The following is a 25,406-nucleotide window of genomic DNA, read 5'->3' as shown; positions in this document are numbered from 1 at the left end:
ATGACAACCAAATCAACTCCGCATCAACTTGAACACACTACAACAAGCTGATAAAATCACTACAGAAACATACACAATCTAGGTGACCATTCATACTAATAGGAAATCACAGAAGTGAGATACTAAGATTTACATTCTTTCTAAAACATAAAACTCAACAGGAACTCCCGATTTTAATTCTGAAACAACATGAAAGATATGAAGAAGACGCCCGACTTCCACAAGCTAATAAAGATAACAACAATTTTGAACATCAACTGAATCATCTTAAACCTATTATATATACAGCTTCTATTGCCATGCAATACCTACCTACCATAAACCAACAAGGCATTATTCTTCAAACCATAACCAATCCCAGATCAAGCCGATGATCTCGACTCATTGTGTATTAACACGAAAGCACGAAAAGCTGCGACGGAGTGCCCGCCAGGAAATCATTAACATTATACAAACACAGCACGAATATCCAAGATTCTCCCATTCCCCAACCCAACAAACAAATAAACTCTAGTATTCCCACATCCTCATTGACGAATCTCAACTTGTCATTTCGCGAAGCGACGTTGGAAAGAAACGCGAAGCAAGGGCCACAAACTATTAGCCGACATGATAATATGAGCCTGAAGTACATTATAACCCTTTCTGAAAAAAGAAACCCCGAAAAGATTTCCTAGGTTGATGCTTGATGGCGAGGGCTTGCAATCTTGTTAAGCGATGGGACCTGGACGTTGGAGGCCGTGGTTAAGCATGGCCGATTGGTGATATACTCGAGTAAAGTACAAGGGTCACTGATCTCTTTTAATATTGGAATGTAGGGCAAGAACCAACCATGAAGCATTGGAATGGGAAGGCAATCAGTGAATAATATACCCACGATAATGAAGAAAGTATAGGATTTCTAATCCTTCATATTCATACATCGTATACTAGACTACAGTACTGTACAAATACAAATAAAAGGCATCTCATCTCGTATATTCATCTTATTCATATCATTTCATCTTGTCTCATCTCATCTCATCCTGTCCTACTAACTCTGCTCGCATCCTCGCATCTTCCTCTCCCCCTGTCCCAGCCCAATGTCAATGATTATATATATTAAGCAGATTCTCAGCTTAAGAAGTAGTATTCACAACCTTCTTCATATTCTACCGTCCTCTCCCCTCTTTCCGATATCCGAATACCTTCCATTTCTCGTTCCATTCCAATGGATCTAATCCACACTTCTCTTCACAGGTACATTCCCTCCACACTCCCTTAAATGCATCAAATCACACTAATGTTTCCATGCCCGCAACTCCTCTTCCAATAAAAGGTACAAAAAAGTATCAAATCCCTTTCCATATGCATTGCTTAAAAATACCAGCCAGCATAATAAGAAAACTAAAGCCACAACTTTGTTCAGATCCCATCCAACCATCGGTCCATTCATTCACAATATTTTCTCTTAATCGATCTTCCGAACCTGAAGCTCCACCGAGCAAAAAGAAAACCTCCCGAATGAGAAACAAGAGAACACGAAATCATGAGAACATGATCCATCAAAGCCTACAGTCCTTCCCACAAAACAATTGTGGTGTCGCAAGGAGTTGTGGGCCCAGATCTCGATGGTTTGCTTCATACCTCATCAAGTCTTGAGCTAAAAATCAGTCGTTCTCCGGGATCAAAAATAGTGCTTGCTGATTTTTCGTGATGGATCACGTTCCAATTCCCAAGCCAACCTCACGATAATCTATTAATGGCAATCGAAAAAAAAGGCAAGAACATAGCGCCATCGAGTATTGTTTCCCACCATCCCAGATTGTAGAATTGCCACACAACATGATAAAAGATATCAGCCATCCATCGATATTTTCTTGGCAGTATCCGTGCTTTCAACACTCGCATTTGTACCTCTTCGACCATGGCTACCCACTGCTGCCAGCTTAATCTTTGGTTTCTTTCTCATCATCGTGAGGCCTTCGTCACTATCCGAGTCATCCATGTCTGCGTTCATACTATTATCACCATCACCATTGTATCCCTCTTCATCTGTATCTGCATAAGGATGATTCACAGCGGGATGGATAACAACATGATCGTCAGAGATTTTAGAAGTTTCGGGATCAGAAGATTGTTTAGAAAGTACAGGTGGCGTGACTGTTTCAGAGGTATCGTAGATGGTTTGTGAGGGACAGCTACCAGGATCTTGAAGCATATCACCTTCTGGATCAGCAGATACAGATGATGATCCTGATACTAAAGCAGGTAACGAAGGGACCGATGGGAAGAATTGTTCATTCGAGCCAAGAGCTACTGAGGAAACAGGTGAGTTAACATCAGACGGGAAATTCATGTCGCCAGGTGATATGATACTTGTGGAGGTAACTGAGCTATATGACCGAGCACGTCTGGCAGCTTCTTCTTGTTTTTGAGCGAAGATATCATCGTCAGGTGATGGCGGACAATTTTTCAGTGGAGCAATTTCCAACTTGAGTTTCGAACTATGAAATTCAAGGCGCTTTGCATTTGCATCCGCTTCCATCTTCCTCCTTCGATCTAGTTGTTCTTGAGCTCTTTGAAACGATTCAGGTGTACTCGCACCATATTTTCGTGGAGCAGGTGTTTTCCCTTCCGGGGTTCGATTAGCTGTGGCAGGTCTGTCGTCAAGGATTGATGCGGCATATTGGGTACTCATAACATTAGGCGTTGACGCTGACGAAACCGACTGATACTTATCGAAAATGTGAGGTTGAAAAAACAAGGGTGAGGGTATTGGCCTGTCGAAATAAGCGTCAATCGGGCTATTCTCGGAGGAATATGTTGGACGGGGATGTTTAAAAAGTCCAGGGGCAACAGCAGTACTCATTCCAACGATGGCGGACGCATGTTTGTCTTCGGCTCTAAAAAGACTCCTATCGACAGATCGAGGCCTTGATGATACACTTTCATCAATCTCCGTCAAGGATTCTCGACCTCTAGGATTCCATAGATGACCACCAAATATTTGTCCCATATGATCTGTGAAGGGACCTGGCGTTCTTGGACATTCTTCTGTAGTGGGACTTCCGGAAAATGCGTGATTTACAGATCTCGAATATGAATGGCCTCTATGAACGACCGTCGCAATCGACGGCGTCCCCGAGATAGTGCGTTCCGGTGGACCTGGTCTCGCATCAAAATTTGATGATGCCAAAGAGGATCCAGAACGTTTGGGGGTGTTTCCTACCAGGGAAGAAAGGGAAAACTCCTGTTGGAATGGATCACATTGCAGCGAGTCAGGGCTAGCCGTTTGACTTTGGGCTAAAGGGTGCTCTGTTGATTCTTTATGATGGTCATGGTGAGAATCACCGGCCGATGAGAAGTGCTCATCTCCACGAAGACTAGCTCGACGAACTATCTCGCGCAAAATAGGAGTATATGGCGGAAGATGGGTGTGGTTTTCGGTACCTGAACTTGTGTTTGTAGCATTGCTTGTAGCTCTCTTGCGGGACCCTTCACCCTTATCATTTCTCATAACACTTGTGACCTTGCCTATAGTCTTTTTGAAAGTCGACCGAGCTCGCTCTAAAAAGGTAATAGGGACAACGGCCCGTTCCAATTCACTCTTGTCGACTTCGATCCTCCGTCCTGCGGTCTTGCGCGATGGATCTGTATCGTCAAGCCATCCGATGATGTTCTCGATGCCTTTGATCGTCCATGGATGTCGTTTGACCTCTCGAAGCTTGATTCGCTCGGCAGGATCTTTGATTAACATTCTTTTGAGCAAATCATATAACTCATCATCAATCTCCTCGTAAGACAAATCTTCCTCACTCCTATATGGTCCATCCCATGGTCCCATCCTTCTGCTAAAGTGTGAGGTTGGATTCCCTGGATCGACAGCCTTTAATCGTTTTCTAGGTATATAGACATCCTCTTTTGCGATAGCCTTGAACAATTGGTATTCGTCCTCGGCCATGAATGGAATGCGAGCATATACTAGGCAGTATAGAGTAATTCCCAAAGACCATACATCGATTTGTTCAGTAATTCTTGGTTGTTCAACCTCTAGATCTGTGTAGCATAATTCGGGAGCGAAAAAGGCAGGTGTTCCAACAGTCTTAGCCAATTCTAGATCGTCATCGAAGTCGGTTGCGTCAGCTTCGGAAATATTCTCTTCTGTCTCTCCTTCTCTGATAGGTCGACCGAAATACGAGACACCAAAATCAGATATCTTGACGCGATGATCTTTTGTCCATAATAGATTAGCAGGCTTGATATCTCGGTGAACGATACCTTCGTAGTGTAAATACTCCAGTCCTAAAACAGTGTCTCTGAAAGCCGACCTGGCTTGATCCAAAGTAAAGCATGGGACATAAGAGAAATCGTCCTCGAAAGCATCGTGTTGTGTCATGTCATCAACTGAAGACATGTGAGAAATAATACTATCCGCCATGCTAGGAGATCTTCCTCGATACATTGGATCCTCCGCATAAGACCCGTACATTGTACCTTCCAAAGCCATGGCTGAAGCTTGGGGAATGTATGAGCCGGGGGCATCCTCTTCGTTATCGCTATCTAAAGGCCCTATCTCAAAATCAACATCGCCTCCTCCCGGTAAAGGAGTGGGAGCACGCGAACTTCTTGCAGTTGGTGCTCTAGATGTTGCTCGAGAACTTTTCATAGATCCAGGAGCCGACCGGACTAGGGACGTATGCGACAAGGATACAAAGGAGTCTTTAGTGGTGGCTCGCGATAGGGATCCTAACTCAGAACGTTCTTCTTCTTTTTCGTCGTCATCACCATGTTCCAAACTCCAAAATTCTCCATTTCCATGATACTGTAGAAGTTTTGCTCTCTTGATCTCTTTCCTTTCTCGTCGACGTTTAAGTGTCTCAAAGTATGCCTCATCATTTCCCTGATCATCCTCTCCCCTAATTTCTCTTTCGATCCTACGCCGTTCATATAAGGATATCTTTCGGACGCCCTTCCGACGCCACACTATTTCTCCTAATTCAACATGTTCAAGAACCATGTATATTTTCTTCAGCTCCGGATCATCGATAACTTCCAAGAGGCCGACAACGTTGGCGTGACGAATTTTCTTGAGGATGGCAATCTCTCTTTTAGTTTTGTCCTCGGGAGAAACCGTAACTCTTCCAAGTCTTCTTTTCTTTGAAAATCGTTGTATGATTTTGATGGCGACATAATCTTGTGTTTCGAGGCTCCGGGCCAATTTAACTTTTCCATGTACACCTCTCCCAATTTCATCGATGATCTCGTATTGATTTATGAGTTTTCTTCCGGTAATGAAATCTTGTTCGACTTGTGCTTTGTGAGTTCTGTTTCCGAGGAAAGCAAGTTAGTCGATGTTTCAAGACGTAGTGAGTTAGGAGCCCGTCGAAGTGGAGGGGCTTGGTAGGTTGACGGGCTGTATTGATAACCCCTCGATACATGCGAAGGTGATACAAGGTGTAAATACTCAACGATAAGCTTCGCAGATCGAGGAATTGAAGGGGTTTTGAAGATAGTGAATTGCGCAAGGGGTGGATTGACTCACTCTTTTACTTTATGCATCTGTAAAGGGTGTAAATAAGGACTCGAATGAGGAGTTCCATGGTCGGAAAGAGGTACAGGCTGACGATGGAAGTGGGAAGGACTAAATAGACCTGGACTCGAAGATGGAGTACTCCCTCCCGACGTTCTTGGAACTGTGTTTGGATCCATTGTTGTATGATTGTGGTTGTGATCGTGGTGGTTGTGAAAGCACGTCGAGTGCAGACATCTTTGATGGTCAAATTTCTGGCAATCTTTGCCCCAGGTAAAATGAGATTGGAGGGAAAGATTATGAACGAGCCATCATATACTGTTGTAAGTGACTTGGTGGGGCAGTGAAGGGTGTTTGATTGCTCCTTCGTTGTTGGGAGGTGGTGAGGTGATGTGATGAGGGGAGGCAGTGATGAGGTCAAGGTATTCGGTCGTTCTTGGTTGTGGTCGTGGTCGTGGTAATGGGAATGGGAATGGGAATGGGCGTTTCGTCTTCGGCTGGGGTCAATGGTCGTCTGTCTCTTTTAGTTTGATTATTTTAGCTTTGGCTTTAGCTTTGGCGGTTTTGATCAGTCAATCAGTCAATCAGAAGAAAAAAGGGTGGTCAGGGTGGTAAGGGTGGTAATGCAACTTGGTGAGGGAAAGTTTAATAAAGTAGCGTGAGATGGATTGATGATGGATTAATGAATTGATGAATTGATGAATTGATGAATGGATGGGTACAGAGTAGATGGATAGATTGTGCCCTCCCCCCCTGGTGGAGAAAAGAATCCAAGTCATTGATGGATTAGATTGTCCGTGCTTTCTTTCCTGCCGTACCGCACCGTACCCGTACCGTACAAGTTCTTTCCCAAAAGTATTATTTCGGACCAGAACCGCCAGGTATGCGGACAATTAGGTCAAGCGTCCTTTTCTCTTCTATCCTCTCCTGTGCTGCTGGATCCTGGTGGAGGTGCAGTCGTGCGGTGGATGAGAACTGGAGCGGGTGGAGTCGAAAGAGGAATTACAATAATCGTAAAAAAATACACGGAATGACAGGTGCCTCCCTGGATGGATTAATTGGGTCAAATGCACCTAGATAGGACTAGATTGATGGACGCTAGTTGACTGATATCTTCTTTTTCTTTTCCCCCTTCCTGTGTCTTTATCTTGCCAGTTAGATCTCTCGCTGCTAATAAGGCTCAAGGCTCGTACCGTGTGGTGATGCTTGTTATTATTACCAGGAGGTTGATAGATGTCTGTTTGTGAATCCATACTTCGTCTCTCCTCGGAGACTGTTTATTACTTAACATGATTATGAGTAGGTTCATATCCGCAATCTTCTTATTGCATCAGTGGCAGTGACAGTGACAATGACAATGACATCGATGAGGTAAGCTCGGTAAGTAAATACTCGTTGAGTTAGCGATGAAGACGTAGCTAGAGATAAAGGTTTTCCGCGAGCAATTTTCTTTGGAAGAAGGCTTGAGTGCCCGGATGGGTATTGTTGGCACTGCAAAGGTTATGGCTTCGATATGTTTGCCACTTGCTCGTACTCTCTCCGTACAGAGACAGATGCCTATAGCAACCGGTGTATAAGGAACTACATACAATATAACTAGTAGGCAAGTGGCTATTTTAGACGCAAAATGCGTATGGAAATTGATTAAACTTCCATCCAATGTGTGCGAGTAAGTCAACATCTATTAATCAGTTCATGTCAGTTCATTCAATACCCCTTCGTCTTGTAATGTCACTGTGAATAACCTTTGAAAATCTAATAATGCCCACACGTATCGACAGACACCTGACGAGGTCTTACAAAATAATAGAACTTTACCAGTAGAAGCTACATTTTAGCCAGTAAGAGCTACGAAAGAGACCAAAATCCAAGGGATTTTTCGATTCAGTTCCTTATAACTCACCAATGACAACCTTATCCGATGCGAATAACATGCTGATCTTCTTCCTACTTTGTAGATAATCATCTTAATCCAGGATGACCAACCCCCTTGGTAAAACCTCCCCAGAAATATGGCTGAATATCTCAAGCCGTGGCTAATGTGGCTAAAGATTCCAAGTGTTACAGAGCGGCACAAGAATGATTCAGATTTCAACCATGTCATTATCGATATCATTATCAACAGCGAAGTCCTTCTCGTCCCAAAAAGATCCAACCCAAAAACGGTTGAAAAAGAAGCTATTCGTAACCAAAATCAAGATAAGGATTCACTCCCGTCTCGCAGATTTGCCTCTTGCTACCTTATCTAGCTACTCAATTTCAAACTTCTTTTCCGTTTGCGGACTTGGCGAAGAGAAGGTGGGCGGGAAGACAAGAGGGCGAATCACCATCGATAGAAAGGGAACATCTACATGATGCATGATGCAAGAAATAATGGAGTCCAAAAATCGGTTCCTTTTTACTTTCCTTCCCTACTAACCCCCTTCTGCTCGCAACAGCTCGCGATTCGTATTCAAAGCTCCATTTGTTTAAGCAGAGACAGAATATGATCAAATTCGCAGAGTATGATGCCTTTTTTTTCTTTTTCCCAAGCCTCAACTGATTGACGCACATGTGAAAAGGAGAGATACGGTACCGAACTTTCTTAATCTCACCTCACGCTATGCTTTGAATGCTTCATGATTTTCCCATTCATCCATAGTGAAGAATCTCAACAAACATATATTCATGGTACGACAACGGCATAACACGCCTACAAATTATTTTATCTGATAGCCGCAGTAAGACATCCAAAACCCTTTATTAACCTTGGAATTATCCCGATCCTTTGTTGTGTGTGTAACTACTAGCTCAAGCAGGAATCGCGCTGTTGTGCAACGCTCTTCTAAGACGGTAGGCAATTCAGATACCATACTTTTTCGAGCCATCCCCTCCCTCTCCCTCGTCCATGCCTCCATGAAAATCCGTCATCTAAATCCTTGAACAATGCGGAGAGGGGGCTGACAATGTATACATGTACCGACCGGTACAGTATGTGCTGCTTCATTTCTCATTGTTCTGAAGTATATTTCCCGAGCGACCATTCTTCAATCAACCAACCATTCATGGATGCTCCATCAACCCAATGCTCTTTCGGACAATGCTCCGTGTGCTATGAGAATGCAACATTGAATCCCTACTCTCCTACTCTCCTACTCTCCATTTTTACTATTATTATATACTTATGCCTTTCCTCTCAAGTGCTTACGGACCAATATCCAAATTGGCGCGATGCACACAACATCACACAAGGCATATATGAGCCACACCGGTTCGTCGGGCACACCAACAACTCCTTTGAGCTACAAAAGATGTGCATGGGTTCATTGCCATCGAGCCATCTTTCGTGATGAGACTACGAAATGCCAATAATCAAGCAACAAAGAAAAACTTTTTTTGGTGTCAATGACGATGATGAGGCATCGTATGATTAGCCTTTTTCCAAGAAGCGTGAGGACCAATCGTTAAGGCTCCTGATCCCCTCGGGTGGCTCTCATACTAAGAAAAATCTTTGTTTGTGGAGGGGTCCCTTCTACGTCAGACCATTTCCTTTGTCTGTTCTGTATTTTACAATCGGTAGAAATGATTCTTCTATGGTGCCTTTGTATTTCCCAATTCTTCCCTTGCCTACCGACTCTTGACGAGAATTGCCCTCGGTCGCTTCTCCTTCATTTACCATCGAGGAAGCATGAAAAGTCGTACCCCATGTCAAATGAATAGAGACTAAACAAGTCAAACCAAGAAACTCGATACGATTCACCATTTTCACATCCTCAACGAATCAAACTTATTCCCAAAATTCCCTGTCCTCTTGTTGATCAACCAACTGCCAAGCCTTGCACGGCTGTTCGTTGATGTAATTTTAAGTCAAAGGGATCAATTTACGGCCCGAGTTGATTACGACTTTCTTCTTCTTTTGCCTCCCCTATCCTATCTCTCATAGATCAACGAAGCACGGTTCAAGTCGGGTACTACATCGTTTGTTAGTGCCATTCGACGATAGATTAGATCGAAGGAGAAGGGAGAAGGGAGGTGGTGCTGGTTCATTTTGAGGTGCTTGAAGAATGTAACGAGCCTTCTGATGCTACCTCCTACGGTATGATTGGACTCGGGGCTTTTAAATGGGAGATTTTGATAGAGTCTCGGTGAATCCAATAATCGAGATGGGCCGACATGGAGAACCGCAGCTATTGGTCAACTATCCATCCTCTTCACCTCAGATCAATTTGTCTAATATTACTTCAAGTATTAATTGAAATTTCTCCAATGGAGCGGAGTGGAATCATTTCGTCATCAATGCAAGATAGAGCTGGTGGAGCTATTTCAGACATCTTCTCCATTTACAATTTTGACAAGGGGAGTTACCTTGATACAGTAAATTTACAACTTTGTTACAACTACCCACTTTTTCATCGTACGAGCAAATTCCTTCCTAAAGTTCCTATCTCTCATCAAAACTTGTCTAATCTATGGTACCAAAAACGAAGGAATCTGCAATTTGTACTTCCATATCTTAAATCAATATTAGTCAATCAACCCATGTACCTCGTTTGGAAACGTGTTCCCCTATTTCCCAACATCAATATACTAAACCCAAACTACATAATCTCATGCTGTAGGTACATCGATAGGTACGTACAGCACATCTCCATCTCCCCATCCAAACATCTCCATATCTCTCCACCAGCACACCTAAACACAAGCCCAACCCGCTTCTTCCCGAATCTAATCCTGCATGCACACACGCAGTACTTCGTACATACGTACAACTAGCTCATGATAACTTGCTACTCTAACATCTCGCACGAAATTAAGGAAAGCGCGAAGGCGAAAGGGAAAGGGAAAAATACCGCACGACACATCATATTTCCACCTCCTTCACTCCGTCTCAATGGATTCCCTTCCACTCAAAAGCCAAGAATCATACCACACATTCCTACTGTACATCAAGTTACAGATTTCCAGGTCGCCTAATTATCTGTGCGTGTACGCTGCATTGATATCTGGTGTCTGGATAGGGTAAGGAGGTTTGATCGTATGGTTAATGCATCCATCAATCCATCCTTCCGATATTGTGTTACCATACCGAGCATTCATACATGCTTGGAACTTACATGGTCTTCTACAAAGCATGCAGAGCACGGAGCGCCAAATATCTGGGCATGCAAAGCACCCATCACAGATGGATAGTATTATCTACGCGGTATCAACATCGAAATACCAATCGTTTGCAATCTGGTTTCACTACTTCCCGCATTAGTGACCACCTATCTATCTCCAGCATCTTGAGTATTTTGGACCATTCAATTGTCCACGTTACGGCTTTCCAAAGGTATCAAAATCCGTGGGAACCCATCGGGAAATCGGAGATGGGAACACTATTGCGGGATTGGCAGGTTTGGGTAAGTATCACTGATGATAAAATTATCCGAGGGGGGGAGGGGGGATTTGATAGCGTGTGGACATGGGTGTAGATTGTTTTGCTGTGTAGTTTTCCCATCTTGTAGTTTTGTGCTTTTTGGATCGAGGGAGTCGCCCATTCCCGATAAATTGATAGTAACGTTGATGTTGATGTTGGTATTGGCGTTGGTATTGGGATTGATACTGACATTCGCATGATTATCAAGTCATTTCCATCCGTCCAGTGACAGACTAATATTAGCATTCAAACCTAAACGTCCCTGGTATATTGATGCGGGGCAAGCGCAACACAGCATATCGCAACATAACTCCATCACATCGTTATTAAATTCTTCAAGGGCCCGCTACCATTTGCTCAGATACATAGCTAGGGTCTCTGAGTCCCCAAAGTCTTGTGATTCTTCCCCGCATTTCCGAGTCCTGACCTCCATCAGTCGTTCATCATTCATTGCTTATACCGCTGCGTCAATGTGATGCCATGCGATGTGATGTGATGGAATATAATAAATGCATTTCAGATATCTGATCGGAGTTGCGGCACCAACATTTACCCTTTTAAGCTTTTTTACCCTTTGCGAGAAGGGAGAAGCGGTTGGCTGTCTATTCGAGATGTGCATGAACCTGGAGATCCTCCAGATAGGGAAATTCATCTCCTGAATTACTGACTCGCATTTCTTGCCATGTACGTACGCACGCACAGAACAGTGCGGAAATCCGGGGTATTGTGAAACGTGAAATGGGGTAGGAGTGGTTTCCAAGAAGCTTCACCCTGAGCTCTGGTAGTGACCAGGTAGTGCTCTACACGTGATATTACTTTTGCAAAGTAGTACTATGGAGAACTTGCTGTGTAGTGCTTTGGGAAGAAAACGAAACGGGAATTCAATCATGTGATTGTGTATCTAAGATCATTGATCTTTTGATGTTTGTATTCTGATGTCTCTTGCTACTAGGATATTGACATCTCCGGACGTATCAGTATCAGACTTTTGATGAATCCAAGATTCTCCCCCATCCCATCGTTGATCAATCAGTCGAACCAACCTACCCTCTCACAAACATTCACAAACTCTTGTCATCCTTCGCCCATCTTCTTCATCCACACTCCCCTCACCCCCAAGCTCCAAACTTCTATTCTTTCGGGCATCTTTCTTACGCAGCCACCACACATCATACGCCACAGTCACACACTTTACCTAATCGTTCGCGCTTCTTCACATGTCAAACTAGCATTCAAGAAAAGTGGTTTGAATTCAGCCCAAGACAGTGTCTCATTTTCCGATAAGCCAAATTAAAGGATAGCCAATCAATACACCTCTAACCAACTTGAGAAGAAGATGCAGAAATAAAGCAGTTGGGTGCATTTGGATCAACTCAATAGAAATGCGATATATCTCGGATCCGAATTATGGGAGATTATCATGTGATTGTTCCTTGTTGGCCAATAGTTTGTCTATCAGAGAGGAAGTGAGGCCGAAGTAGTCCTCTATCTTCTTCTCTCTTTCAAATTGTACTAGCCATGCATGATTAGTACGTCACACCATCTCAAAGTTTTACTTTCCACGAGTCAAATAAGTTTTTTCTCGGTCTGCGTATGTCCGTATGTACGTATGTACGTATGTATGTATGTGTGGCTCATCTGAAACATATTCACTCTATCCTCATCAAGCTCGCATATTCAATGTGAGGTACTTGTCTTTGAAACGTACGCATGTGCCTGTGGCTTGAGGACAAGATATATTTGAACACGAGATTATACATACGTACCAACACATACATCATCATATATTTGAGAATAAGACACTTGGTATCAACATAGCCATCATGCGAAGATCAGAAATACACAAATTCGTAAGGTGTATCTGCTCCCAATAGGGACGGAAAGTGGGAATGTGAAACATTGATTTCTTCAACGCGGGACAGGCATTGATGGAATACTCGGTATTCCCGCTGTTGAAATTGTGGTCTCAGTTTCTTTCTTTCTTTCTATCTTTCTTTCTTATCTCCTGTGTCGTGTCTTTACTATATTGCTGTAAATAAAATTTTGTGTTTCTCCACGCGGGATAGACATGCGAGAAAATTTCCACATGTTAAATTTTGTATCAGAGGCAACAAATACTTGTCAGTGTTCCTCTCTGTATGCTGACAATACATACATGCATCTCCTTTCCATTAGCTACCATTCGCATGATAATCAGAACCAAGTGAGACGACTTGAATGCATTACATGCGAGTATCCCTGATATTCATTCTATCCCATCCCATCTCACCACATCACATTGTCTCCCTTCATCCCATGTACATGCTTATGGCTGTGATAAAGTTTCTATTCGGTTGATGATATTAAGGGTGACAATTTTATCATTCCATCGTCTAGCAAACTCATGTCCAATAATCAGAGTAGTATATTCTCAAAAACTCAGACTCAGTTCCAATAATAAGGGACTCCGGTCATCCAAATCTATCTACATACATCACATAACGTCATATCACACCACAATCTTGAAATACTGGTATGTGTACGAACTCTGTATACTACATATACTGTAAAGCTCCTAAGAGACCTATCATCATTTGTTTTCCGCGTCTTTCTTTGGCCTTACTCCCTAGCGATTGTGTTGAACCCACATTAGCGAGCTATCATTGTGACATATTCAACAATATTCGAATATCAACCGAAGCATTTGTCTTGTTTTGTAAAAGTTAGGTGTATATTGCAATCCATAATTCATGTAGAAGAAGTATTGGTAGGTGCTTGAGCATACAGTCTGTTGTATTCAAACTATTCTAAACCCGTTCGATGAATGAATTTATATTAGCATATAGACTCACCTCGTCTCGTTTGACTATCCGAGTTTGTCTCAAAGGAGAAATTTATTTAATTATCTCTGAACATTGAAGTCGATATATTGTTCACTTTTTTCTCAATATCTTAGCACTTCTGAGTCTCTTCTCTGCCTGGTGTAGAATGTATATAGTCATTGATTCTCGTCCTCAACCTTAATCACTAGTGAATCATCCAGATGCCATCTCATTTGCTCACTTCCGAACAACTCAGCAATCGCAGTCTTGACAATAAATTCCACTTGATTTCAAAGTTTAGAATTTACCCGCCCAGTACATCCAATATCATTCTTCCTAGCGATGCCAAGATGCAAACCTGTTTTGGGATACCATAGAGTTCGTCATTCCAATATCTCGGACTGTATTCTAGTAACCTAGAGCTTCTAATTCCCACTTCCAAATAGAGTATTCATACAATCTCAAAGATCCTATACATTTCAATGCTGAATGATCTTTACACATGGAAAACTCCAGACTGTCAATCTCTGTGAAAACCACTGAGCACCCTCCCAGTAGCTTGAACAGCCGGGATAAAGAAAGTGAATAGATTCCAAGGAACTTAAATTCACAAACCTAACATCTATCCTCATCACTTGTCACTCTACTGCACTTTCATACTCGACATCTTCATTCCTGGCCCTAATAAATCCCTGCATCACCGACCCCTCTCGACAAGAACAAACACGGCGAATCGTAGAATCGCAGCACAGAGGAGCGGCATCCATCTTACCACCACTATCCTCTTTGCGAATCACTAATAAACAGCGGAAAATCCCGGGGAGGAATTGCTCCACCAGGGGAAAGCTGGAATCTACATTTTGGATTTGAAAATTATGCGTTATTTATTAATTGCGTGATGGGGAGATGGATTGTGCTATGCTACTTTAGTATATGTGCTTGATACCTAGGGGGATCTGTAATTTCAAAGACTCTCACTTATTAGGATTGAATTGATCTCTGTGAGAATTCCTCTGGGGGTCTTAATTTCTTTGTCCTTGGCTTTGAGACCGTTTAGATTCGGTATAGCAATTCCCATCGATATGTAAAAGAGGGAGAATATATCAAGCCCGATATGAATCAAAGTAGAATAGTTGTAAATTTCCCATACATCACAATATTGAGTACCGAATCCAAATAGTCGTAATGCACAGTAGGTAATATAAAGTCAATGTTATAGATACATATTGGCATTATCATTCATTGGTGCAAATTTCTATAAAAAAAGTGCTAGGTATAAAAATACAAGTAATCTTCGACGTCATAACTCATTAATTCCTCCATCTCCTGTTTTTCTCGCGCCGGCTATAAAGCCAGGCCAAAGTAAATGAAGTACCGTGTAAAGTGAAAGCAAATAAACAAGCAAGCAATCGGCCGAGCAAGCAGGTAATCGGTATATAAGGGCAGCAAACATTCGCAAAGGCAGACAACGCAAGAACAAGGCAAGACAACATCCAATCGAGCTCCTCACTCCTCATTACCTCCCCTGCAACCTCGGAGTCCTCACCATACCTCATCTTCTTCTTTTCACCCTTTACGGTTTAACTCAACCGACTTCCCGGTCTCAAACTTCCATTCCTCTTCTCGTACCTCCTGTTTCTCTCTTCCAAGATTTGTTCTCGCTTCTTTTCATTTTGTGTGGGGTCATTCTTTGCATCTCCGTCTTGACCTGGATTTGCCATTTCGTATTCAAGCATCTTGATGAATTTGTAGAAGAATACTGCGATGAATGTTCCGGTTATTGGTCCGATCCCTGAAAGAGAATGTTAGTTGGGTTTCGAGAGGGGGTGAGGTGAGCGATTGGATATAGGTAGAGAAGAGAGGAAGGCAGATGAGTGATGTCGAATATGAATGCATGGGAAGGAAAGGATAAGGAAAACAGAAGGTGTGTCGAGTAGCAGAAGAAACTTACAATAAATCCAATGCTCCTTATCGAAAGATCCACTAACAACACAAGGACCAAAGCTTCTCGCCGGGTTCAAACTTCCTCCAGTATAATAGACTCCCACCATCTCGGCGATGAACAAGGCCAAACCAATACCCACTGGCGCAATGAAAGTAGCCTTATGTTTCTCCTTCGCCAACATGAAGATGGTAAATACCAACTCAGCTGTCAGAATCGCCTCGATAAACACACCTTGTACAGTAGATGTCGAAGCCCCGAGCGTAGTTCGTACATTGAATGTAGTAGGGAAGAGACCGAGAACCATTCCACTAGCAGCTATGCCACCGAGGATCTGGGCGAAGAATAGACAGGCAGCGCGGGGAATAGGGATAGCACCGACAAGTACCATACCGAGGGTAACGGCGGGGTTGAAGAGACCACCAGAAATACGGAAGAAAATCCATACGTTGACCATGAGAGAGAAACCGAAGATAACTGCAATGTAAAGCTGAACTGCGATGTTGAAACCTGTCGCGGCACCTGTGGTAGTGTTTACTGTGTTACTGTCGATATTGGCTACTTGAGTACCAGCAAAAGCAAAGAAGAGAAACATAGTTGTGCCGACGAATTCACCGATTGTTGCGACGAAGTCTGTCCATGATTAGTATGTGCACTACGGAAAAGAGGATGAAAAGACTTACGATTCTTGAAATTGCTGTTCATCCATTGTGTCCATGGTAACCTCAGAACCATAGCTCTTTCTTCTGGCGTCAAATTATTCAAATCAATCGTTCCTTTCGTTCCATTCCGTTTATGCGATTCATAGTTATACCCATCGATACTCTCATCTGTACTCTTTCTTCTAACCTTCTCACCACTAGCCCACTCAGGTGCAGCACCTGCTTCTCTCATCCCCTTTTCTAAGTCTCGATCTTTGCCAAGATCACTTCTCGAAGAATCATCAAAGTATGATTTCTGTGGACCACTTTCCCATCCTACAACATTGCGATATGTACGTGGAGGACGGGAACGTTCGTGATAATCAGGATGAGGGTGATCATCACGAGCACGTGTGCGGGATGACATTGAGTTCTCTCTCTCCCGATCGCTATAGTAGAGGTCTTCTCGAGCACGAAGAGCTCTCCCTGTATCGGATGTGAAGCTAAGCTTGGGGTCGTAATCGCCATTGGAATATCTTCTTGGTGGAGGTACTGATGGTCTTCTTCTCAGACCTGCAGCTGGTCTTGTAAGATCTTCAGTGGAGAAGACAGGGTGTTGTGGAGTGAGGTCTGGTGGTGACATGATTGGATGTGATGAAAGGGGAGGCGACCACATTGCCGTATCCTTTTGATATGCCTTAGAAGGGGACGATATAGTATGTGCAATTGGTACCAATTGTTGTTGTGAAGAACCAGGACGGTTTATAACATCTCCATCCGCAGTCCTACTGCTTTGGAATGTTGGAAGGTCTGTGCCTTCTCCTGACATTGTTAACTTGAGACTCTCAGTGTCAATGTCTAAGTGGGGTGAAGGGAAATCGTGATAGGGTAGGATGTAGAAGGGACGTTTCTTCAGTGGCTTAGCCGTAATGATGGGTTTGTGTGGCAATAAATAATATATAAAGTATAAGGGGTGTGTATGATGTTGATGTATTACGATTGATGATTGAGTTGTAAAGTATGCTGAGAGAAAATCACTTCAACGGATGACCTGAAGAGATATATATTCTCGTTTCACCAACCACTTTCCCCAATTCCAACCACCATCGTGTAAAAGTATATCGAATCTTGATCTCCTTGAACCCTGAAAACATAATTTCTTCTTTTCCTTGCAGTATCTATCAATCTAGCCACCTGCGTACGAAGGTATCTCTACTAAGGCCCACAGCCAAGGTTGTTGCTGAACACGGTGATTGAAAAAAGCAAATAACTATGTCAAAGAAGAACCATCATACTAAACGATGGATCCCAAGTGGCTGGCTCGCCAAATGAAGAAGTTAAAACTTGACAGGAAAGCCCATGTGTGCATCAATGCATGATAACGTGGACCCTTCAGGATGATTTCGGAAATCATGGAAAATCATCGCGCATCTGCCGTAATGACGTAGATCCTCCGGACTCTCCATAGAGTTCATAGTATAAAGCCCGTTGAGCCATATTGAAACGGCAGGAAAAAAGTGGTTTAACTTGTGAATATACTTGAGATGAATTGTAGGGGAACGCATGAACACATGGATGGACCTTGTCATCACGTGGACAACTTGAATTTTTGCAGTCTTCAAAACTTCGGAATTCAACGACGAACATCCGTAGAAGAACCGTAGAACAAATTGCAAGGGAAATGCTCGAAAGAGAATTCGAATGGTTGGTATCAAATCGATCGATCTTGACTAGAATGAGAAGGATATGACATTGAGAAAGAAATCGGATACAAACCGTCGTTTGAAAGTCTGTGCAGAATGTTCTGCTTAAATTGGAATTGGAAAGTTAAGATGGACTCAATTCAATGCCTTCGAGTTCAATTCATGCGTTGATACGAAGATGAAATAACATATAATGATTGAGAACCCTCTGGCCACTTTTTGAAATTTGCTATCGAGGTTTAGAATTATTCGAACGGAGATTGCAATTCTTTCTGTGCAAGTAAGTGGCCACGAGCTGAAAATGAGTCGTGATGCATCAATTGAAGATGTCGGGAGAACTGACTCTCTAGGTGGAGTTTCGAATTCTCGCTTAAACATAATCATCCTTCATTGGCCAATGTCTTCCCATGATCAGGGGATATCTCGAGGTATATCATTCTGATGATATAGCTTAATGTATGTTCTTATGCTTCTCGTACTTTTAGTCTTTCTTTTCCTTGGTCAATTCTCTTTTCCTAGTTTCTATTCTCGTTCTGATCAACGAGACTCATTTCTAGTTTCTGTGTATCCTTCCATTTCCGTCTCTGCCCTATGCACCACTCTAAGAAAGTATCAAAATAGAATTAGGGATTAAAATGTATCCCATCTAGAACTTTTCTCGAACCTGTCTAGAAAACCAAGAGAACTTTTACTGTTCATGAACGATCCTCACCGCCAATCTTTCTTCCGTGACTCACAAAATCCCCGGTATTATCGCCTTTCTTGCCCCAACCTTCTCTCTACCAAACCTCTTCACATACCAAGCTTTTCCTTGTAAAGCTCTTGGTAACATCGTGGCCACCTCATTGATAAGAAAATTTCTTGCAGGCACGCAACCACTTCCAGCCATTATAAAAAATCCAGCCCATTCGATCCACTCACAGAAATAATGAGGATATAGAATATAGTTGAAGAGACCATTCTGAGGAAGCATGTAAACTTTGTCGACTTTGCCACTGCCCTTGTTTTTTCCAGTTGAAGGATCATTCTGTGCTGCTTGTTTTCGAAGTGCCGCGCGTCTGATTTCACGTAGTTCATCGTCATGAAATATATTGCTTACAAGACCAAGAAAGAATATCATCATGCCTAATTCGATCCGTGCCCCATTTACATATGGATTCCCTGATATAGGTTTCCTATAGATGGAATAATCAGCGCCGCTAAAGAAGCTTTGTGTCACTCGTATGCTGCACTTATGACATATATCTGTCCATGATAAGGCCATGTGGGAGTGGAGGGGACAAAGGAAGAGATTACCAATCAGTTCTTGTAACAGGCCCATAACCAGCAAAATAGCATCCCAGTGATGTAGCATTTGTGACTTGAAAGGCAATCGCCGCAAGCCAAACTATAAAGTGTATAGGCGACATAGAAGGAGACATGAGAGGACCAATGAGAGCACGATTGATGTAATGTATGGTCTGATTATTTTGACATATCGTTAGCATAGCCCTCATCAGTTTGCTTCTTTCAGGCTCGCGCCGACATTTATTCCGTCACTAGTTCAACATGTAGTCTCACTTCCACAGAGGAGTTCTTTCGATTCCACTAATTGAATTGACACATTGGCTCATCCTCCGCAAAACTCTCCCTTTCTAGCCCTCTCGTCCCCACTAAGCTGCGGTCACTTGATCGACAGACCTAGAACTACCCTCTGCCAGCTCACTCCTCCTGACACTTCTGTAACCCTCTCAAAAAAGGAAAGAAACTCACATAAAGCCCCGCCATCAGCTTATTCTCCCACGGTAAGGCATTCAACCCCACCTCCTTAGGCAACGTATACATAATGTACAGCATAGTCATCAGCCCAGGCAATTCCATCGTGATCCAAGCCAGTTTTCCTGGAAGGTTGAATCGACTATTTGATGAGGTCTTGCCTGCACCGTACCATGGTTGGACCCATTGAATGATTGTTACCTATAGGTTGTAAGTGAGCATGGGTCATTGGATGAAAGAGGGAGAAGAGATGTAAGTCCTGGACAGAGAGAGAGAGAGAGAGAGAGAGAGATAACAATCTGAAAGGGAAAAGACTACAAACCAATGGAAACCATTGAAATCCCCAAACAATCAATTCCCAGTTTTCCCTTGAGGGAGGCATCCAATTCTCTACAAGGACCATCTTGACAATTACTTAGTCCAGACTATTGTATAAGGGAAGTATTCGAAGTGAGTAAATTGTCGTTGGAGTGAAGCAATGCTTTAATGATGTCACCACTTTTCTGCGCTCTCTGTGCAACTCACACCGTATGATGATTGCGCGTTTGTCAGCCTTGCAGCAATAGCCAATGATATACGTGTCTCAGATAGCTGATTGTGCAAATGTCAGCCTTGTCATTGCTAGAGCTCGCGATAACGATAACATCGCTTTTGTTCATTGCATCCGACGACAACAACTAAAACTTCATTCATGTCTTTACCCTCTCCCTCAGATGCACAACTAGAAATGACACCTTCACCCTCTCGCGTTGCATTCTACACTAGCAATCTCTCCTCCTTTATCTCCTCCCCCTCTACCTTTCGCATCCTGCGTACCCTATCTCCGCCCACACCACTACCCCCCATCCCTCCCACACCCAAAAACCTCACTTCCGCAACCTTCGACGCATACGATGCCTATCGCGGGCCTCTTTACTTTCCTCCCACTGCTACTAGCACCGCCTCAAACGAACCTTTAGGACATCCAAAGAACCCAAGCCGAGATCATCAATCTCCCTCTAATCCCAACACTCCGCAAACCCTCTACATACTCGATTCCTCCTTCAACCCGCCTACCCTTGCACACGCACATATTTGTCTCTCCGCTTTAAACGACCACTACTCTTCCTCTGAATCAGCTCACACAAATGCGAGGTTATTAATCTTACTCAGTACCCAAAATGCCGATAAAAAGATTACCGGCGCGAGTTTAGAGGAGAGATTGGTGGGAATGGAGTGTTTTGCGAATGATTTATTGACGAATTGGTATTATCCTCATTCGGCTTATCATTACAAGAAAGAGAAGCTTGATCGTTTGAATGGAAAATCATCCGAGGTGAATGAATCCGAATCTTCGGACGCCGAATCCTTAGAAATCGATTCCAATTCCGAACCGGAGCCAATAGGTGGAACGAAATCCAAATCTTCCCTTCCTCAACCTCCTTCATCTGAACCCCTACCTCCCGATAATCCCAACTCGAGGCCTAAAATCAATGTAGATATAGGTTTAACCTCTCTCCCCTATTTCCACGACAAATCCGCTGCCATCGAAGCCTCCTCTCTCTACCCGCCTTCAACGACACACATCCATTGCACCGGCTACGATACTCTAATCCGCGTCCTCAATCCTAAATACTATCCACCTACTCATGATCTCTCTCCTCTCATCCCATTCCTCTCAAACCATAAACTTCGCGTAACTTACCGCATCGACAAAGACTGTACAAAAGAAGACCAAGATGCATACCTATCGAAAATGCAGCATGAACTACCCAGCCTAGGAGGAAAAAAGGAATGGATAGAAGATAAGAAGATCTATATGGCTTCAGGACTCGAAGGAAAAGAAATCAGCTCCACCAAAGTTAGATCGATGGTTAAACAATACAGCGCACCGGATCCGCACCGGAGAGGACAGGGAAGTTCGAAATTTAGGGGAAAGGGAAAGCAGGAAAATAAGAAGATTAAAGAGGGATTGAAGGGAGTCGTAGGAACATCGGTGGGGAAATGGATCACGGGGGAGAAGTTATATCGGTGGGAGGCGAAGGAGAATGGGCAATGAAAGAGAGAGATGTAGGTACTTAGGTAGCTAGATTAAAGCCCCGTCGCATTCGTGATAGCGAGGAGAAATATGAAGTACGAACCGAGACGTGATATGATTTCATGAGCCAGCTCTATAAATGCCCAAAATATATTCCTTGCCCATCCATCTCACTTGGCCCCTCACATCATATCACATCATATCATAACATAACATAACATCGCATCTCATCCCATCCCATCCGGCTAACCTCACCACCGGGAAAATCAATCCTTGATTCCTCGAATGCATGCAATATAATAAGTAAGTAAGCACATATGTATGCACTGCCAAAACCCCTCACTCACCCACCTACCTACCCACTCACCTGCCGACTCCAAATACAAAGACAAACACAAAGACAAACAGAAACAGAAATCATAAAACACACAAATAACAGAACTCCTCTCCCTCCTCTCCCTCCTCTCCCTCCACACCTCTATATGTCCACCAGCCCCCCCCCCCCCCCCCCTTCGAAAACGAATCCTTAAAAAACAAAGCTAAACTTCCCCAATCCACCAATCCACCGCTCCACCACTCCAACAACATTCGAATGCTATAATCTCAAGCATTTACCTACCTTTATACCTTTATACCTACCTCCCTACCTCCCTACCTCCCTACCTATCTACTTATCTACTTATCCACTTACCTATGTATATAGATATGTATAGATAGATAGACAAATCGGTTCAATCTCGCTCACACTCCTCGTACTCCTCGTATACAAAGTAAAAATAAAATTAATACGATACGACAACCTTACCTGCGCCTATCCACATGAAAACCAGAACCAAGCCAAGTAATTTTTGACGCATATTTTGACGTACAAAAGTCTCCATTCATCCTTCAGCCTTCAGCCCTACAATCGATGTGCAGTTACAGCCCTACGATACGCGCTGTCACCACCCACTCTCTTTCTTGGCTTGGAGAAGCCCCATCTTAGTATTGATACATCACATTCCCCTTCAAAAACTGTGTAAATAAAGACTTTCTATTATTTGCTCCTTCTATGTCTCATTCTCATCTTATTCTCCAACACTCAAACGCTGAAAGAAACCAGGAAGGCTATCCGTATTCTATCTGTAGTTACTGGACAATATATACCTCCAACTTTTCTTCTCCCTCCTCTAAACCGCTCTTCATACTTCGAGTATGCATCCCATATAAATGTATTCGACAAAACGCCATACCCATGCATTTCCCGTGCTATCCGTCTAGCCCAGTCCGTCCCAACCCATTCTTCCTTGGATTCGCCAAAGAGTGTGTACAAAAAAGGAGGATCCGATTTTCCATCCCTAAAGCAAGAAGCCAGAAACGCCCCTTTTGGCATAGAATGTATAAATAAGTCATAATCAGTTCCTCTCCCATTAACATATATTCTCTCCTCCGTCAAACTGAATAACATCCTCACAAAGTCCAAATCAATTCCAACACGCCGTCAACATCATACATTCTTTTTCCACCCTTGCGATCTTTCCACCTCCAATCATCCTTCTTTCGAATATATGTTTGTCTAACTGTTCCGTCTGCTCTTAATTCCGATTCAGCAAGATCCCATGAAACCTTTCGCCCAGTCTCACGAAGAGGAATTCTTTGAGGTCCAAACATAAAATCGAGATTCCATCCTGTTCCATCATCACCCAACGCATTGAATGTCCTTTCCATTTGATGAAGGTTGAAATCAATACCCTTGGGATAATGAGCAATGGACCAACCATTTGTGAGGATAAAATTATCTCTGGTTTGGAATCTTTGAAGGAAACAATCTTCACCACAAACTTGTTGAATTTTAGTGGATTCAAAAACTTGAGCTTCATGCCACATTCCTCCCTTGAAATGATGAAGAGAAAGTGGTCTGATGCCAGATTCATAGAAACCCGATGGATCACCGACAATATCCAATTGCCAAATGTCATGAAGGACAGTCAAACGGACTTCGGTGTTTTCGTATACGCATTTTCGGAGAAGGATATCACCTTGAGAACCCCATCCGGAATTCGCTTCTTCGACCTTTTGTTTGGTGCTGCATTGAGGGAACAGATCTGTAATTGTTGCGGCTAAAGGAACGGAGAAGAAAACCCCGGCTCCACCATAAGCTTGGCTTCCATGGCGTGCAAGACTACCGACATCTTCAGAAAGGTTACCAATGTACAAGTCTTCGCTGGCATCATATGTTGCCATTTTCTTGATGAGAGCATCCATATTAGGGAAAAATGTGTCGTCGTCGCACATCACTAGCCATTTTCGATGTTTTCTCGACTTATCGTTGTACAAAGCAGGTAGGAGAGAGAAATAACGTTCGGCCATTTCGATTTTACTGTCTGCAGTGTAGACTTTGGCGTCGATTCCATATGCTTTCAACATTTTCTTGATTTCGTTGATTTCCTTTTCCGAAGCATCGACCAATCGTAGGATCAATCCACCTCCGTTTGAATTTCCATGACCGTCGGTCAACCAATGCGACCAATCGAGCATAGGGTTAATCTTTGGATCAGTGATTCTCTTGTAGGTGGTAGAAATACCAAAGAGGAACTCGGTAGCATTCACATCCGCAGGAATAGCAGAGTTTGGAACAGGTACATCGAGTGGTTTCAAGCATTTCGTAGTAGGAGCCTGGTCTTTCTCGATGTTGATTGTATCGAAATATCTAGGGAATAAGTGTTCGTCGAGTCTAGTAATAGATTTTCGTTCAATGTCTTGTCGATGATATCTGACTTGTCTGGAAGCATATTCAATTTTATCGTCTAGACCATATTTCTCTTTTAATTCGAGTAGATGTGTTGAATTGACAGCACAATCGGGAGAACCATTTTGTGTGGTGAGGATTTCTTGTGCGCTTGGACTGAGCTTTGATTGGATTTGATGCAGTCTCTCTGGTGTAGGTCTTCCGGTGAAGAAGATGATTGTGAGGCAAATGAATGTGAATATGGCAATGCGGGTGAAGGGGCTTCGAGGATTGATCAACCTATTAGGTGATATTGAGGTACCCGTACCTATCATACCCATTGTGAGGCTGGAGATGGAAATACTTGCAAGCCAGTAACACCAAACTCTCTATGACGTGGTTGGAAAGATGTATGCGGCGAACCCGAGAGCGAGTCGACGAGGATGAGGCGGAAAAGAAAGAGGTGGGATGTAACGACAGTCAATCTTTTTTCGGGGGGGGAATGGAAGAGATGGAAGACGGGAAAACAAGAACGAGAGAGACAGAGAGAGAGAGATTATTGATGTAGGAAAGAAGGAGGAAAGAAGGAGGAAAGATACAAAAGAAGGTTATTAACATAGGTAGGGCAGATCTCAGAAATTAAAGCCAAATCCAAACCGAGCAGATCAAAGCGGAAAAAGAAGGAAAGGCGAGCTAAGATAAGCTTGATATTTGGATAGTTATTTGGATATGCAGTTACCCTAAACATTAATGCGGAGCGATGAACCCTGCACATGGAAAAGTTAGATAGGTCGAGTAGGACGTAGTGGTTAGTTAGTCAGTGGTGGGAATTGAGTGAATTATGATGAATGCAATGATGAACTACAGTTACAAATGAATTATCCAGTGGCATTCGCTGAATCGAGACACTCTTGAGTCTGATGAGTCTGA

The 25,406-nt window shown here is 43.1% G+C and overlaps 5 protein-coding genes across 5 annotated transcripts; 1 reads left to right on the top strand and 4 right to left on the bottom strand.

The window, feature by feature from the left end:
- Window positions 1–882: 882 nt before the first annotated feature.
- On the bottom strand, window positions 883–6,234 carry BCIN_04g06720 (hypothetical protein). Its single transcript, XM_001549246.2, has 2 exons — window positions 5,525–6,234; window positions 883–5,306 (listed from the first exon to the last, which is right to left on the bottom strand). The coding sequence occupies exons 1-2, from the start codon at window positions 5,689–5,691 to the stop codon at window positions 1,838–1,840; spliced, it is 3,636 nt and encodes a 1,211-aa protein (XP_001549296.1). The 5' UTR covers window positions 5,692–6,234; the 3' UTR covers window positions 883–1,837.
- Window positions 6,235–14,938: 8,704 nt separating this feature from the next.
- On the bottom strand, window positions 14,939–17,638 carry Bcaqp6. Its single transcript, XM_001549248.2, has 3 exons — window positions 16,337–17,638; window positions 15,663–16,286; window positions 14,939–15,503 (listed from the first exon to the last, which is right to left on the bottom strand). Exons 1-3 carry the CDS (start codon window positions 17,121–17,123, stop codon window positions 15,292–15,294), a joined length of 1,623 nt encoding a protein of 540 aa, XP_001549298.1. The 5' UTR covers window positions 17,124–17,638; the 3' UTR covers window positions 14,939–15,291.
- Window positions 17,639–18,087: 449 nt separating this feature from the next.
- Window positions 18,088–20,249, bottom strand: BCIN_04g06700 (hypothetical protein). Its single transcript, XM_024692742.1, has 4 exons — window positions 20,075–20,249; window positions 19,750–19,953; window positions 19,294–19,457; window positions 18,088–19,172 (listed from the first exon to the last, which is right to left on the bottom strand). The coding sequence occupies exons 1-4, from the start codon at window positions 20,153–20,155 to the stop codon at window positions 18,731–18,733; spliced, it is 891 nt and encodes a 296-aa protein (XP_024548523.1). The 5' UTR covers window positions 20,156–20,249; the 3' UTR covers window positions 18,088–18,730.
- Window positions 20,250–20,299: 50 nt separating this feature from the next.
- On the top strand, window positions 20,300–21,937 carry Bcpof1. The gene has a single exon (XM_001549250.2). It carries the CDS (start codon window positions 20,444–20,446, stop codon window positions 21,788–21,790), a length of 1,347 nt encoding a protein of 448 aa, XP_001549300.2. The 5' UTR covers window positions 20,300–20,443; the 3' UTR covers window positions 21,791–21,937.
- Window positions 21,938–22,786: 849 nt separating this feature from the next.
- On the bottom strand, window positions 22,787–25,143 carry BCIN_04g06680 (hypothetical protein). The gene has a single exon (XM_024692741.1). The coding sequence runs from the start codon at window positions 24,815–24,817 to the stop codon at window positions 23,219–23,221; it is 1,599 nt and encodes a 532-aa protein (XP_024548522.1). The 5' UTR covers window positions 24,818–25,143; the 3' UTR covers window positions 22,787–23,218.
- Between the last annotated feature and the right edge of the window lie 263 nt (window positions 25,144–25,406).

This window comes from Botrytis cinerea, chromosome 4, assembly GCF_000143535.2.
Source record: "Botrytis cinerea B05.10 chromosome 4, complete sequence".
In the NCBI taxonomy this organism is placed as follows: Eukaryota; Fungi; Ascomycota; class Leotiomycetes; order Helotiales; family Sclerotiniaceae; genus Botrytis; species Botrytis cinerea.
The sequence above is the reverse complement of the archived record's forward strand: the minus strand, read 5'-3'. Positions and strand labels throughout refer to the sequence as shown.

What these genes read in the sequence shown, in the direction of transcription:
- BCIN_04g06720 (XM_001549246.2), bottom strand. Translation starts at nt 5,691, where the DNA reads ATGGATCCAAACACAGTTCCAAGAACGTCGGGAGGGAGTACTCCATCT. An exon ending in CAGATGCATAAAGTAAAAGA is followed by an intron (nt 5,307 to 5,524) that starts GTGAGTCAATCC and finishes CCTCGGAAACAG; the next exon opens with AACTCACAAAGCACAAGTCG.
- Bcaqp6 (XM_001549248.2), bottom strand. Translation starts at nt 17,123, where the DNA reads ATGTCAGGAGAAGGCACAGACCTTCCAACATTCCAAAGCAGTAGGACT. An exon ending in GAACAGCAATTTCAAGAATC is followed by an intron (nt 16,287 to 16,336) that starts GTAAGTCTTTTC and finishes AATCATGGACAG; the next exon opens with ACTTCGTCGCAACAATCGGT. An exon ending in TAAGGAGCATTGGATTTATT is followed by an intron (nt 15,504 to 15,662) that starts GTAAGTTTCTTC and finishes ATTCTCTTTCAG; the next exon opens with GGATCGGACCAATAACCGGA.
- BCIN_04g06700 (XM_024692742.1), bottom strand. Translation starts at nt 20,155, where the DNA reads ATGGTCCTTGTAGAGAATTGGATGCCTCCCTCAAGGGAAAACTGGGAA. An exon ending in AGCTGATGGCGGGGCTTTAT is followed by an intron (nt 19,458 to 19,749) that starts GTGAGTTTCTTT and finishes CAAAATAATCAG; the next exon opens with ACCATACATTACATCAATCG. An exon ending in CCTGTTACAAGAACTGATTG is followed by an intron (nt 19,173 to 19,293) that starts GTAATCTCTTCC and finishes TTCCATCTATAG; the next exon opens with GAAACCTATATCAGGGAATC.
- Bcpof1 (XM_001549250.2), top strand. Translation starts at nt 20,444, where the DNA reads ATGTCTTTACCCTCTCCCTCAGATGCACAACTAGAAATGACACCTTCA.
- BCIN_04g06680 (XM_024692741.1), bottom strand. Translation starts at nt 24,817, where the DNA reads ATGGGTATGATAGGTACGGGTACCTCAATATCACCTAATAGGTTGATC.